This window comes from Sceloporus occidentalis, unplaced genomic scaffold (genome assembly GCF_023333645.1).
Source record: "Sceloporus occidentalis isolate IW3139 unplaced genomic scaffold, rSceOcc1.0.p SCAF_6, whole genome shotgun sequence".
NCBI lineage: Eukaryota > Metazoa > Chordata > Lepidosauria > Squamata > Phrynosomatidae > Sceloporus > Sceloporus occidentalis.
In genome coordinates this window covers 43,527,073-43,542,922 of record NW_028316986.1, presented here as the reverse complement: position 1 = coordinate 43,542,922, position 15,850 = coordinate 43,527,073, and the positions used below count along the sequence as shown (strand labels likewise).

The window sequence follows — 15,850 nt, the reverse complement described above, 5'->3', positions numbered from 1 at the left end:
GGCATGAGGGACGTTGAATAGATTTGTTATGGAGTGTGTTTTATTATTCAGCGTGACAACACCAAGGCTACAGATACTTCCCCAGGATTTTCTTGGGCAGCATATTATGAAGGGAGGGAGATGTCTCAAGGAGCCAGAACTCCTATATGTTAAATACATGGTTAAAGATTTGTGGATACCTCCTCTAAAAAGGGTGTCTCCCTCTCATTTTCTTTTCCACCAGAATCCACGCAAACAATCCAGGCCTTGCATTATTCAACCGTAGATGGTCCATTAACAGCGAGCAAAGATATAGAAATTAAAGGCCTAAAAGAGGAAATTGAAAAGCTAAGAAAGCAGGTGACCGGTAAGTCCAAGATTATTATTTTTTTAGCACATCACTAGTTCTGTTTTGTCTTTTTCTGATTTATTTAATATATTAACTATCTTTTTGCACAAATAATGTACTTCTGTGTTTGCTGCCTAGTATCTGCAACAGTGGGGCCTTGGTATCCACTGGGGTTTGGTTCTGGGACCAGGACTTTATTTATATATATATTAAATACTTACAAGCCGTGAATAGCTGAATCCATGGATTAAAAAATCTGTGGATACAGAGGGCTGATTGCATTTGAATACACCATGGTTTGGTTCTTTGTTGGGCTAGGGTTCTGTTTTGAAATACATGTACAGTCTGGTGTCCTCATCCCAAAAATAATGTCTGGCATTTGAAAAGATTTAGAACCGTTCAGCCAAAATTATCAAGAGGTTGGTGCAGTGTTCTTAGTAATAAATTTCATTGGAGCTCTTCAGGTCAGAAAAAAAGAGAATTAGTTGAAGATATAGTAGCTGTTTATTATGTAAGTTTGACAAAATAATGGGATTTCCCCCTTCCTTTCATTAGAAACAGGGATATGTGGGTCACAGAGACCAGATAAATGCCATGTTAAGCCAGGATTCTCCAAACAGCCAGAAAATCAAGCTGTAGAATGAACACTGAATTTTTTCTCTGGCTTTTTTGGGGTGGATCATGGACAGTATGTCTCAAAATAAACCTATGAGAAACTTATTGTTGGCCATGGTGAGAAACAAAATACTGAGTTATACTTTTATGTGATCAGCAGGGTTCATCTAATGTTCTAAACTTATTTATTTATTTATTTATTTATTTATTTATTTATTTATTTATTTCCTGCTTTCCTCCCATAATTGTAATCAAAGCCTAGGGTTACAAAAGTTTTTGCTGCTCATTCAGCAGAGATTCACTTTTTCTAGCTTCCACTGTTAAGGAGTTTCATGATGCTGCAGTAAATGTAGTTACATTTCTTGACTTCTTGCTGTTACTCCTCTGTAGTCTTGCCATCTTTATGTGCCCACCTCTGTGGTCTTGCATTAATCCTAACTTTTCCATTTTGCTATCATGTTCTGTCAGCTGTTTCATGTTCTCTTTTCACTTCTTCAAGAGAACTGCAGATTCTAAGAAATTCATAAAGGGATGAAATAAGCATCCCAGACTGTGCCACACTTGAAAAAAAATGCAGCAAGTTTTTTCCTTCCACAAATAAAGGAGGAGCTCACCACATTTAAGGTCTGCCATGCTTCATAGTGACAGAGGCATCAGACCCAGGTTCTTGTGTTTGACTGTAATAAAGCTATACCACTCTTATTCCTTCCCACTTCTCAGTATGATTAGTGTGTGTATTCACAAAATACACACATGCTGTAACTTTTCTGTCACAAAATACTTTGTGTATTAAAAGTGTTGAAAAGTCTTTGTGTTCTCCATAAATGCTGTTGTATGCTGTCTCGGTAATGTTCTTATGATTTGGCCTGTGGTTGCTTTGGGATTTGCTTCTGTAAGCACTTTTAGTGGCCAATTTATTCTGAGTCACAGGCACACAGAGGTACACAGTAGCACTTCTTCCCACTGTGCATGCCAGCTCAATGATTGTTGTGCAGGCAGCAGAGAAGCTCTTAGACATTCCAGGAACATTTTTTTATTAACTTTGTAAACACAAGGAATGTAGCCATAAAAAATGGAACTCTGCCAATCTTTATAAGTGGAATTTGGTGTTTATTCACATTTGTACATGGAGAATTAAACTATTCACTCTCATCATCATAGTAGCTGTTGTACTTGGAACTTGCACTCTGTCTTTTGAATTAATATTTCAAGCATAATGAGCTTATGATCAAAAATCTGATTGTAGACATACATTCTTGCTGGAAACAACATTTTCAATACACAGCAAGTCAACTAAATGCACAGTATTCTTGGCATTTAACACTGGGTCTGTGGTTTGGCAGCAGAGCTGGAACTAAATTAGAAGATAAGATCATCACATTTGAGTTTTTCTTTTAAAAAAAGCAGTACTTAAAATATAGCTGTTTTTCTGGGACAACTCTTTATAGGAATGTATTTTTAGTCCAAAGCAACTGTAGATGAAAAAAACCAACTATACTGAATAGCTCTGGCATCCCAACCTTTTTAGGATGCATGGAAGAGTTTAAAATCTGATTGAATTTTTTGTGTTTATCCAGGTATGAAAGCTAAAGTAAGGTGGACAATTGTCAGGGTTTGGCAGGGGGTTACATTGGAGACCTTGTGGGGGACACATTCCCCCCTCCAAAAAAATTCTTTTTTTACTTCAATAGATAAATGATATGAGTCAATTTCGCCAAGTTTTTTGCTCGGCTTTTGTACAACTACAATTTAGTTGTACTGCTTGCTGTTGTACTGCAGTACTAAAACCCACCTACTTATTGTGCTGTTGTTATGTGCCTTCAAGTCATTTCAGACTTATAGCAACCCTAAGGTGAACCTATTGCAGGGTTTACATGGCAAGATTTATACAGAAGAGGTTTGCCTTTGCTTCTCTTTGAGACTGAGAGAGTATGACTTGCCTAAGGTCATCCAGAGGGTTTTCATGGTCAAGCGGGGATTTGAACCCTGGGTTTCCAGAGCCTTAGTCTAATACTCAAACCACTGTACCATGGTGGTTCTACCTACACTACCTACTTATTGTCTGTGCTTTTTAAAAAAATAAAGCTTTCACACTAATTTGAATCTTGGAAAGTATCTTTCCATTTTACCATAGACTTCTCACTAGTGTAATGAGGAACTGAAAGAAAGAAAGAAATTTCATCATCACACATGATTTAAAATAAATGGACTGATTTAATTATATATGATGATGAAATTTCTTTCTTTTTAATTTAGGGTGTATGCTGACCTTAAACTTTATGTAATCCAGGGGTGGAGAAGGTGAAACTTATAGGACGCTTGTGGCCCCTGGACAGTTTTGTGGCACCAAAGTCAAAAAGCTTTTTGTTCCCAAGTGCCCTGTAGAGTGCAAGGGGGCAATTATACCATGTTTTGCCCATCTCCAAGGCATTTTGGGCCCAGAAGAAGCTTTTTTGTAACAGGAGGTGAACTATAAATTGACTTTCCTTATTCCTGGCTTACATTAGGGCAGGGGTTCTCAACGTGGGGGTTGTGATCCATTCTCGGGGGTCGCCAGGTTGGGAATCCCCCCTGCCTCCCTCCTCCCCTTCTCCCTGTGGGTGCCGGCACTGGCACAGGCATCCACAGGGAGAAGGGGACAGTGGCAGGTTCTCTCCTCCTCCCCTTCTTCCTGTGGCTGCAGGCACCCGCAGGGAAAAGAGGACGGGGATGGGCTCCCTCCTCCTCCCCTTCTTCCCACAGCTGCAAGCACCCGCGGGGAGAAGGGGAAAGGGGCAGGATCCCTCCTCCTCCCCATGACTGCAAGCACCCCCGGGGAGAAGGGGAAAGGGGCAGGATCCCTCCTCCTCTTCTTCCTGCGGCTACAGGCATCCACGGGGAGAAGGGGATGGGGGCAGGATCCCTCCTCCTCCCCCTGTTCCCACAGCTGCAGGCAACCTCAGGGAGAAGGGGACAGGACTGCAAGCCCCACCAGCCTTTGTGGCCTGAGGTCCCACCCCTTTTCCCCCAGCAGCCTCCCTAATTGGTTGGGAGGACGGGAAGGGGTAGGACCTCCGGCCGCAAAGGCCACTGCAGCTTGTAAGCGGCCGAAAGTCCTGCCCCTTCCTGGCCTCCAAACCAATCAGGGAGGCTGCGGGCGGGACTTTAGTCCGCAATGGGGGTTGCGGCCCAACAAAGGTTGGGAACCGCTGCCCTATACCCTGAATTTCCTCTGGACTGGCCACGCAATCCCAAACCCCTGAATTATGTCTGGGATGTTTACATAATGCCTGGACCCAACTTGGGTTTCCACTCCTTGTGCCTCATTTTTAAAACTTACGTTTTGTCTCTTTTTCCAGAAAACATGGAGCAAAATGCAGTGGCAATGGGCAGCCGATGGTCTCTCAGCATTTTTGCCAAGTTGCTCTGTGGATATGAGTCGCTCTGGGCTTGTCTAAGGTCAGAACGAAGCTGGCTGCCATATTCTGACTTGAGAGTGACTCACACCCACAGCAGCAGCACAGGCCAGCTTGCAGAGACCACAGCCACCCGTCTTCAGCAGGTAAGGGGGGGAATTCAGAGGGAATCTGGGGGCCAGAATACTCCAGGAGCAGCAGGTTTAGACAGATGTGAAGTATGTGGCCTGCATATTCTTCATATATCCTGTTTCTCCAAGATACAAATTACTCTGAAAGCTTTAAAAGACATTGACTGTAAGTAGGTGGCTTTTAATACTAGTGCATCTTGATGTGTGCTACAATATAAAAATAATAATAATGTAAACATACATTTTATTATATCTTTTTGATGAAAGAAGACACATGGGATTTATTCACCTAAATGTCAGTCCCATCCTAACTTTTATTTGTAACAGCAGTACATAAAAACTTGTATATATTTTGGACTAGCCACTTGCTATTCAGTCATAGAGGATATGAAGTTAATGTGTTACTGCTGGTTACACAAGCAAAAGGAAATTATGTTACTTTGAATTGCAGCAGAGTGTTATTGCTGTTTTTAAATAGTTGGTGGTATATAAAGTGAGCAAGATACTCTTGTGGCTATAAAGAAAATAGCCACAATAGTTCTGTCATTAATCAGGGCTGTTTCTGCCATTCCAGTTCTGTCCTCACATTTCATTACTTTGAGACTCCGAAGTAGTTAGACATTTATTAGATCTTATTTTACTATTGCATTCCCCACTACAAACAAACAAACCCCAAACAAACCAATTTTGGAGAGTCTTTTCTTCTGCTAAACAGGAAATGACTAGAAGTTACTTTTGGTTTACTCCTAGTTTTTAAAAATGTTTCTCTGGGCCTAAAATGGACCCCACCCCTCACTCCAAGGATATTTGGGGGCTTTTTTTACTTTACTTTACTTTATTATTCCTGATGCCACAAAAACAGCACTGGAGTCTCATGCAGTCCATGGGCTGCACTTTGCCACTTGTGCTATACAATATTCTACATGGACAATTCTAGATGTTAACTTTGAACAGGAAATCAAGTTGGTGAATTATAGTGGATTTGGATGTTAATTTTTGTGACTTTATTGAATGTCTGCTGAATAATATTTTAATAAAAAAAATAAGTTGTAACACGTCTCATTTGGATTTCTGGTAAGCAGGGGTCTTAATAAGTTATTATATTTTCCTTCCCACGTTGCTCCAAGAAATAATAGCCTAACACATGCTTTAGTTTTTGTGGTCAATATCATAACATTTTGTTATCTATGTTACATAGGAGAAAAGATTGAGGAATCTTTAATATAGTTGAAAAATGTAAGGGAATGCAAGGGAAACAGGAGACAGGAGAACAAAGTAAATCATACGTGAAGGAGAGATTTATTTTGGCTCTCTTTAGCAAAGTATATGCATTGCTTATGCTAGAGACTTCAGGAGAATTAATCATGCTTGGCATTTTGCTGCAGCTGTCATTTAACATTTCTAAACCTTTAAAAATAAGAGTTGAGAATTTTATGCACTACTGCTGGTATCTGGTGATGTGTAAAATTCCTGTTTTTCTGATAGCTGGTCTTTCAGAACGTGACAATAATTACAATCACATGTACACAGATCCAGAAAAAAATGATTTGAAAACTTAAGTCTTGTATGATTTAAGCAATAGATTCTGCTTTTAGATTGATACTATCTTTTTAAAAGTCTATGTTTGCATTAAGCTTTTAATTTAAAGGATACTTTAAAATATTATCTTTAAGGATTTTTTTAAAGTATCAGGAATACAAAATGTTTCTCCTTTCCCTTTTCAATGATAATCTTTTTAATGTCGTTTTCAAGATGTTGGTCTAAATCCTTCTGCTAATCCCAACTAGAGTAGAATCCATTGCTGAACTGGCCTGTTACTTCCATTTGTCTCCTCCATGAAGAGCCATTTGCTCAGTATTACATCTAAGCCATTACATCCTCCCATCCTGAGGCCTTACCATTCAGCAACAGTCCAACACACAGATTAACATGGAAATCACTTCCTCCCAACCAAGGGTCACACAGTATATATACCTCACATATCTCTATGCCACCACCCTCTAAAGATGCCAGCCACAGATATAGGTGAAATGTCAAGAATAAATTCTTCTAGAACACAGCTACATAGCCTGAAAAACCCACAAAAAACTATCTCGGGGTGAAACAGACCACCCTTTTGCGCTGACTTGGGAGCATCGTCACAGCAGGGTGTTTAGATGCCGCACATTCTGATGCTGCCACCAAGACAGTCTCTCGCTACATGCCCAACCACATGGCAGGCAGCTTTGCAACAATATGTCAACACGGCGTTTACACGCTGCACACCACAGGAATTCCACAAAGCCAAGGTGGCAGCAGAAAAGCCGGCTTTTTGCTGCCAAAAATCTGGGTTGGGGGCATGGTATGCAGTTCCCACAGCCCCAATCCAGTGTTCAAAGGGGTGGCATCAAGCCGCTCCTTCAGGGCCGTCTGTTTTGGCCCTGAGCCACTGTTTATCACTTTGAAAACAACCAAGAACTGGAAGCTAGCAACAAATCCTGACTTCCGGCTCTGGCTGCTTAGAAAACAAGGAGACTCAGTTCAGAAGTATCACTGAATTTATGCTTTTTGGTTAGTGGCTGGTATTTTACCTACTTTGGACGGCAGGAAGAACCAAACGCAAGCAGTTGGACAGTGTGCACCAAAATATCTTTCCTGAATGATAGGGCAAAATTATCCACATAACGTGCAAGTACAGCCTCTAAGCTTGTGACATAGCTGACATACTTTAGATTTTTGTTTGCTTTGCAAGTGATTAACAGTTTGTTTAAAGAAATAAATCTTTTAGGAACATGTTCCTTCTGTAGTCACTGAAATAATATACCAAGTAGGACATGCCAGCACAAATGGTGTTAACATAAGAAATAAATACAGCGATCTGAATAGAATGTGAATGTGATCAACAGGAAATTGTCTGCCAATCCTTGAATAATGTAAGATTTTTTTTTCTGGTTTTGTTTGGAAATACATACAAAAATGTACAGAACATCCTGCTACTTAATTCTGACCCATACTCCATCACTTATGATTTAAATGGTATCTTACACTCTGAAATGCTAGGCCTGAAACTAGATGGCTTGCTGTTTGCCATGTTATATTGTAGCGCACATGAAAATGACAGCCATCATAATTTGGCATGTCACACCATTGTATGTTGTGTTTATATATCTTAAAATTGTAAAAATTGACAATTGGCTAAAGAGAAAAATTCAGTGTGTAAACAATTAAGGGCTTTTTATCACCTAAGCTCATGATGCTTAGATATTTGGTGTTAAGCTCTGTTGAAACCAGTAGGACTTAGGGCATATCAGTGTTCGATGTCATTGTGGTGTGGGCTGGTTCATTGCTTCTGCAGCATATTTACTTCTCACTGTGCATGTATTCTGTTTAGGCTTATTTCTTGTGTCTGCATTGACTAGGCATGTTTTCCCATTTCTGTCTTCTTCCTCTCAAAAACTGTTAGGAATAAAACAGTATATTTTGGAGCATATATTGGTTTAACATCAATGATGATATTGTTACCATCAGGCTTTTTTGCCTTCTCTCCCTGCATTTTTTGGTGTTGAGTTTCTCAGCCCTTAGGAGCTGGTTTTTAGGGTGAAGAGGAGCTGCAGAACTAAGAGGGGTTTGAGTTCTTCCCAGCTGACCTAATGCAGTGGTTCTTAAATGGTGGGGCAGGACCCCCCCGGGGGGCAGAAGAATTGCTCAAGAGGGGAATAATAATAATAATAATAATAATAATAATAATAATAATAATAATTTATTCTGCCTCTTCCGATTGAGGCGGGTAACAACAAAGAAAATACAGTATACAACAATAAAAACAACAAGCCCCACAAAACCCTGACCCAACCCTCCCTCCCAACTATAAAATTAAACAGTAAAAAAATGAGTTGAAATAACTCTTGGTCAAAATGGTTTCCTAAAAAGGAAGGTTTTTGCCATATAAGAAATCAACAATAAAGAAGGGGTCAGGTAGGGTTCCTGTATGAGGTAGTTCCATAGCTTAGACACAGCCAGAAATAGTTCAAATATAGGAAGGAGTTATAAATGGGCCTTGGACTTTAAAATGCTTTGTCTCTGGCCACATGGCCAGAAGGAGCATTGGCCTGTCTGCATAGATATCCCCCTTTACTGCGAACACTATCACTTACATCTGGACAAAATGCAGACCTGTGACTAACATCATCAATTCTTTTTTCCTGTATTATTTTTAGCACCTTTGCCTGATGCAATAGTCAGTGGAGCTTTGAAAGTTACAACATATATTTTATACATTTTGGTTGGCCCAGTAAAGGTATCATTGTTTTGTGGATTTGGGGTCTTGCTGTGCTTTGCTATATGGCCAACACAGCTGCCCCGGATATGTTTCCTGGAAGTAGGCCTCTGTTGATAATCTTAGTAGGCATATAGACACACATGGAGAGAAGAAGTCTTTTCAGATAACAAGCACCTGGATTTATGTATAAGTTAAGTACATTGCAGTTTAGGACCTCAGATTACAAAGGGACTCTTATGTATTAGGTTTTACATAATTACTAGAATAATACATATTATAAGAATAGTGTTATAGGGTTGTGAAACTCAGCTTAGTTAGAGATTCACTATATGTTCATTCTGCTTTGCCTTCCAGTATTTGGGTCCTAAACTGGAAATGTCTTTAAAGGCCATAGCTAATTTTTGAATTAACACAAAAGCAAATTACAATGCAGTAAAGTTGGGTGTCACATGCTTCAAATAAATAATAATGATTTGCAACCCAGCTGTTACATTCTGGACTTTGCTTTCTAAATACCCTTGTGTATTTTATCTGCTACTGTTTTGTATTGGTGTTTTATTTAATTTACAGTTTACAGTTTAGCTACCTTGAATAGTTCAGTGAAATATATGCAAAGAAAGTAGATTTTATTTGTTTCATTCTATGCAAAAATACACTTAAATTGTATAGCCCTAAGCAACATCTTGTGCTACAGAAGGGATAGTTCAGAGAAGACATGAAGGGTGGTGGCTACTGTTACTGATTTGACTGCTAGTAGGTTCCATCACCACAATCAACATGCTACACACATAAACACCTTTTGCCTTGGAGTTTGCACCTAGAAGTTCAACTAGTATTCTTCAGAGGGTTGGATTTAACATGTGATCTTACATAGCTAATCATTATTGTACAGTCGGCCCTTCTTATACACGGATTTTTTTATACATGGATTCAAGCATCCACGGTTTGAAAATGTTTAAAAAAAGAATACATTTCAAATATTAAACCTTGATTTTCCATTTTTTATAAGGGACACCATTTTGCTATGTCATTATATTTAATGGGACTTGAGCATACACGGATTTTGTTATACACAGGGGATCTTGGAACCAAACCCCAGCGTATAACAAGGGTCCACTGTACAGCATTCAGCACTGCAGGGTATATATTACCATGTGTTGTTTATGAGTGATTTCTCCCCCCCCCCCCCCCCCCAATAGATTCTGGACAACTAGAGCAGCAACTTGAAGAAGCCAGTTCTGCAAGACGAGAATTAGAAGATGCTGCCAGGCAATTCAAAAATTTTGAGAAGCAAATCAAAGCACTAAAGCAAGAGAGGGATGATCTTAATAAGGTAAAAAGATGCCGGGTATGTGCTTTTATTTAAAAAATAACATGTGTCCCTTTCACTTGTAGAACCTTTCTGCTGAGCTTACTGTGTTAACAATTATGAGAGAGATAGAGATGTACATAAGCCTGTTTACATTGTGAGTATATTTTTTGAAGTTGCCATTACTGAAAATATTACAAGCATTGTGATACATGATTTATTCATAATTGTAAACAGTTTACAGTCATGAATCAAACATATATCACAAAGCTTGTAATATTTTCAATAATGGCCATTTCAGAAAATATATTCCTTAGATAGAAGACATTTTTGGCTAAAGGTTAGGTTGTTCATTATAGGACAAATAATTTACGAATTATGCCAGAATGATGAAATGATGTAAATTCTGAAATAGTGAGAAGACATGATACACATATCCTAGAGGTATTGCATGAATGTATCTCTAAAAAGGCCCAGGGAGGGATGAGAAAAATGTACAGATTCGGTAATTACTGATGGAAGGAGCAATGAGACTGAGTTACACTAGATTTTTAGATTAATTTACAGCTAACTTGCGTCTTTTTTGAAGATTAGTTACAACAGTGATAGGGTTGTCATAAGTTGGAAATGACCCAAAGGTACACAACAACAATAACAAGTTACAATAAAGAACTAGAAACTATCTATAGTTTTAGTGTCAGGGACAGAGCACTCTTTGATTGGGGACTCAGAACCTCTGCACATTTGGGATGGTCTGCTCCAGGAGGCTGATGGATCCAAATGGATACCTGACAGCTCTTGGGATTTTCCTGACACCTTGACAGGCAATTCTGTTGAAGCCTTGGTTGACCTCTGGAATGGGAAAATGGCTAAATGTTGTTGATAGAAAAGCAACAACAACAACAACATTTAAAAGTGCCCTGAAATGATTCCTATTTGTTGCTATCCCCACCTGTGTGGCCCTTCAGGGGTGAGGAGGTGCAGAAAATAGCTGGTCACTGGCTTTGCATCTTTACCAAACCTGCAGTAGAGACTGAAGACAGGTCCTGAAAGCAAATCCTAGTTTCTATAACCAACCCTTACTAGCTGGCAATTAGACAAGATGGGAGCATAGAGACAAAAGAAAGGTGAGCTGCAAACAAATAATGGACTTTTCTGATGCCTGTATATAATAGGAAAGTAAAGTATAATCCAAAAACCACAAAACAGTGATACCTTTAGTCAAAGCTTTGAAAGCTTGAAACATGTATAATGTGCATTTTTGTTGGTCCAATAAAGGTATCACTGTTTTGTGGATTTTGGATGATACTGTACTTTGCTATATGACTACCCCTGGATATATAATAGATAGGAGTCATATTTGGTTTATGAGGTTGTAGTGAGTTCCAGTATTTCCATGGAAATTTGTTTTCTTGTTAAAATACAGGATGTCTTATTTGAAGGTGGGGAATAGTCATTAATATATATTCACATAAATAGGAACCTTGAATACCCACTGAGTTACAGAAATCTAAAATATAAAATGTTGTCATCCTTTGTTTTTGACTGTAGGAACTGCTTGAAGCAAGTGAAAGATTAAAGACTCAAACCAAAGAGCTGAAAGATGCACACAGTCAGAGGAAACTGGCCATGCAGGAATTCTCTGAGATGAATGGACGACTTACTGACTTGCATTCACAAAAACAGAAACTTACCCGTCAAGTCAGAGATAAGGAAGAAGAAATGGAAGTGGTGATGCAAAAAGTGGAAAGCTTGAAGCAAGAGCTGCGTAGAACAGACAGATTGAAAAAGGAAGTAAGTTACCTTGGGGATAGAGACTACTGGAAACCGTTTACTCTGAGTCAATTAACTGACATGTAGTAAGATTTGGTGAATATCTATGGTTGCAATTTTCTACACTTTTTAAACTTCAGAAGTGTGGTACATTTTCAGTATAAGTAAAACCTGCAATGCAGTTTTAGGCTGCATCAATAAAAGTATAGTGTCTAGATCAAGAGAAGTAATAGTGCCACTGTATTCTGCTTTGGTCAGGCCACACCTGGAATATTGTGTCCAGTTCTGGGCACCACGATTCAAAAAGGACATTGAGAAACTGGAGTGTGTCCAAAGGAAGGTGACTAAAATGATGAAGGGTCTGGAAACCATGCCCTATGAGGAATTACTTAGGGAGCTGGGGATGGTTAGCCTGGAGAAGAGAAGGTTAAGAGGAGATATGATAGCTCTGTTTAAATATTTGAAGGGATGCCATATTGAGGAGGGAACAAGCTTGTTTTCTGCTGCTTCAGAGAACAGGACCCAGAACAATGGATGCAAGGTACAGGAAAAGCGACTCCACCTCAACATTAGGAGGAACTTCCTGACAGTAAGGGCTGTTCGACAGTGGAACACACTCCCTCGGAGAGTGGTGGAGTCTCCCCCCTTGGAGGTTTTTAAGCAGAGGCTGGATGGCCATCTGTTGGGGATGCTTTGATTGAGATTTCCTGCATGGCAGGGAGTTGGACTGGATGGCCCTTGTGGTCTCTTCCAACTCTACGATTCTATGATTTTTTTTTTGGGGGGGGGCGGACTTTTTTTAAAGAATGTCTTATTTGGTTGGAGATCAGCTAAATGAAACATGGAGAAACAGCTCAGATAGTGTAATGTACATCCTAAGTAAATTTAATGGAGGGAAGACACTGCTGCTCAGTTAGTATGCTCCTTTGTCAATTTAGTTTTAAACAAACACAGAAAGAGCAAAGGATAAGGCCTTAAGTCCAATTGTTAGTTCCAGTTCAAGTAGACATTGAATCAATGGAGCTTACACAAGTGTTTACCTAAGAAATTCTCATTGATTCATTAGGTCTACTCTAACTGAGAGTAACAATTAGTTTTAAGCTAACTAATCCCTCTTATGTGTTATGTATGGGAAGTGGTGGCTCAGCGGTTAAGACACTGACTCTGATGATTACAAGATCGGCAGTTTGAGACCCAAGCACCATGCTCCCATCACTAGTCCTAGCTGCTGCCATCCTAGCAGTTTGAAAGCATGCAAATACAAATAGATAAATAGGGACCACTTTGGTGGGAAGGTAACAGCATTCTATGCGTTCACATTAGCCACATGATTACTGAATCGTCTTTGACAACGCTGGCTCTTTGGCTTAGTAATGGAGATGAGCACTGCCCCCTACAGTCAGACACAACTGACAACCTTGTCAAAGGGGAAACCTTTACCTTTTAAATCCCCTTTTAAAATCCATTTTTTGTGTTATAGTGAAGAAGCTGCCTTCAGTCCCAGCCTTGGGGAAAGGTTGGGGTTTAAACAAAGTGGTTGGTTGGTTGGTTGGTTGGTTGGTTGGTTGGTTGGTTGGTTGGTTGGTTGTACCAGAAATTAAGATTAATTGCAGCTTCTAGTGAAAATAGTTAGTGTAGGATATTACTACATCCAAAATGCATCCGGTAAAGTTGGCTGGAATTTACAAAAGCTTATGCTGGGAATTTTTTTTTCTCAGTTAAGATGCTGCACGATCCCTTTCTATCTTTTTATGCTGAAAAAGACTTAACATAGCTGTGTCTCTGAATGATTCATCCTAAAATGTTTGCTTGCAGGAAATTGAAGGTTAATAACCTTCAAGTAAAATCTTTAAGATGCAGTCAAGTTGCCTACTTACCTGGAAGTAAGACCCACTGAATCAAGAAAACTTTTTTTGAGTAAATGTGTATAGAATTGCACTGTTAGTATATACTTCTAAGGCTTCTTATGTAAGTTTGACACTTGTGAGACGTTCAAATCAGTGTGCATCTGGATTAGGGTACACATTACATTTGATTTTGTGTAAGTAGACTGGTCACAGTTAAGGACATGATACTGATGTGAGGTTTTTTTTTTCTGATGTAGTGTTAAGAAAAAATAGAGTTTGAAAGGTGATTACAATTTTAAACATTATTTTTTGTAGCTGGAAGTTCATGCTGAAGCTGCAGCTGCTGAGGCATCGAAGGACAGGAAATTGCGTGAGCGAAGTGAACAGTATTCTAAACAGCTGGAAAATGAGTTAGAAGGACTAAAGGTTAGTCTTGATTTCACCATTTTCAAATAGCCTGATAGATCTGAAAAGTAACTGTTTACACAAGGCAAACAGGATGCAGGTCAGTATATCGTATAGCCTTAGCATAGTCTGATTCCTGTAGAAAATGACAATAATGGGATGGTTGGACAATCCTAATAATATTTTAGGTGTTTTGTTTTGTTTTTTAATTTAATATTCTGGTTCCCAAATGTCATTATAGTGAGCTGAGTATCAAGTACTTTTCAGGGTAACTGGAACAATCGTAATCCATGTAGATGAAGAGAGTAGTACAGTGCAGCAATGTACCTCCTGGAGCAGAACAATGTTTTTAATATAAGAAATTAAGTGAGCTTTTGATTTTTAAAGAATAAAAAATTGTAAATTCTGTACTTAGAATACTGAAACAGCAGAAGTTTTAATATTGTGTCCATTTATCTAAGGAAATGAGCCCCATTGAAAATATTGGGGCTGGCCTCTGAATAAACATGCTTAAAGGGTAAGGGCTCATGCAGTATTGAGCAACCCATGTCTTGGGGCAGTAGAGAACATTAGAGCAGGCTGCTATTTTAGTTTGACATTACTCTTGAAACAGCTAAAGACCTGAATTTCAAAAAAATCACTTCCTAAGATTATAACTCACAGAATTTCCCAGATAGCATGCAGTTAATTCACATGCAGTATTGCAATCAGTTGTACTTTCATATTTTTCCTTTTTTAAAAAATTAAATTTTATTTATTAATTCTGACAATCAATCCAACTTTTCCAAACATAAAAAACTGAGAATCAATCGACTATTACAATCAAATCTATCCAAAACACATACCTATTACCACACTCAAACCTTCCTACACCCCCCATTCTTCAACCTTCTTATCTCTTTTCTCCCTTATACCACCCTTCTCTCTTTGTCTACTCCTTTCACTTATTACTTTTTTCCTTATACCTTCTCTTAAGCCTTGCTCCTACCTTCTTCACTTACTCCTACCTTCTATCACATATCTGCATTCCATCTTCTTATCTTATCTAACCTATCACTAACAGAATTTTATCTTCAATTTTCTTTCGTACTGTAATCACTTCCATCCTCTCTAATATTTTTCCATTTTCAGTGTATCCCTTTTATAAAACAACTTTAAATATTTTCAGTACACCTACTATCTTCATTTTCTAAGTCATATTGAACTATTATCTATAATTTAACATTTAATCCTTGAGCATTGACCTCACTACGAATACAACTACATACCGCTATTTAATCAGCTATTTCCAAATAATCCTAAATCTTAATCAAATTCTTAATCTTTTACCATTACACTCCCCCATTGCTCCTTCAAATGTTCAAAAACCAGTTGCTAATCATTCTCAAATTTATCTGTTAATTTACCCTTTAAAATTTGTGTCAGTTTATCCATTTCTGTTATCTCCAACAGTTTCATTTACCATTCTTCTAAACTTGGGATGTCCTTCAGTTTCCATTTTTGTGCAAATAATATTCTTGCCATAGCAGTCATATAAAATAACATTTTTCCATGCTTTCTTTCTAATTCATTTTTGAACATTCCTAGAAGAGAGCTTTCTGGTCTTAATTGTAATTCTATACGTAATATTTTACAAATTGTCTGTTGAATTAATTTCCAGTATTTTTGGCATGTTTACAATTCTAGTAGCAGTGTATATACGTCCCGACTGCTTTCCCACATTTCCAACACTTATTATTTTTATTTTTGTATATTTTAGCCAATTTTTCCAGGGTAAGGTGCCAATGAT

General features: G+C 38.6%; 1 protein-coding gene across 13 annotated transcripts in view; it reads left to right on the top strand.

Moving 5' to 3' along the window:
- Positions 1 to 15,850, top strand: part of LOC149310679 (serine/threonine-protein kinase MRCK alpha) — a 283,756-nt gene that overhangs the window by 141,668 nt on the left and 126,238 nt on the right. For all 13 annotated transcript variants that reach the window (XR_016281698.1, XM_089529524.1, XM_089529522.1 and 10 more), the window contains 4 exons: positions 224 to 346; positions 9,927 to 10,060; positions 11,588 to 11,830; positions 13,972 to 14,082. Coding sequence is in view for 12 of the 13 variants with exons in the window: in XM_089529524.1 (XP_089385650.1) it covers positions 224 to 346; positions 9,927 to 10,060; positions 11,588 to 11,830; positions 13,972 to 14,082 (611 nt within the window). In the remaining variant the exon portion in view is untranslated. The remainder of the gene's footprint in view (positions 1 to 223; positions 347 to 9,926; positions 10,061 to 11,587; positions 11,831 to 13,971; positions 14,083 to 15,850) is intronic.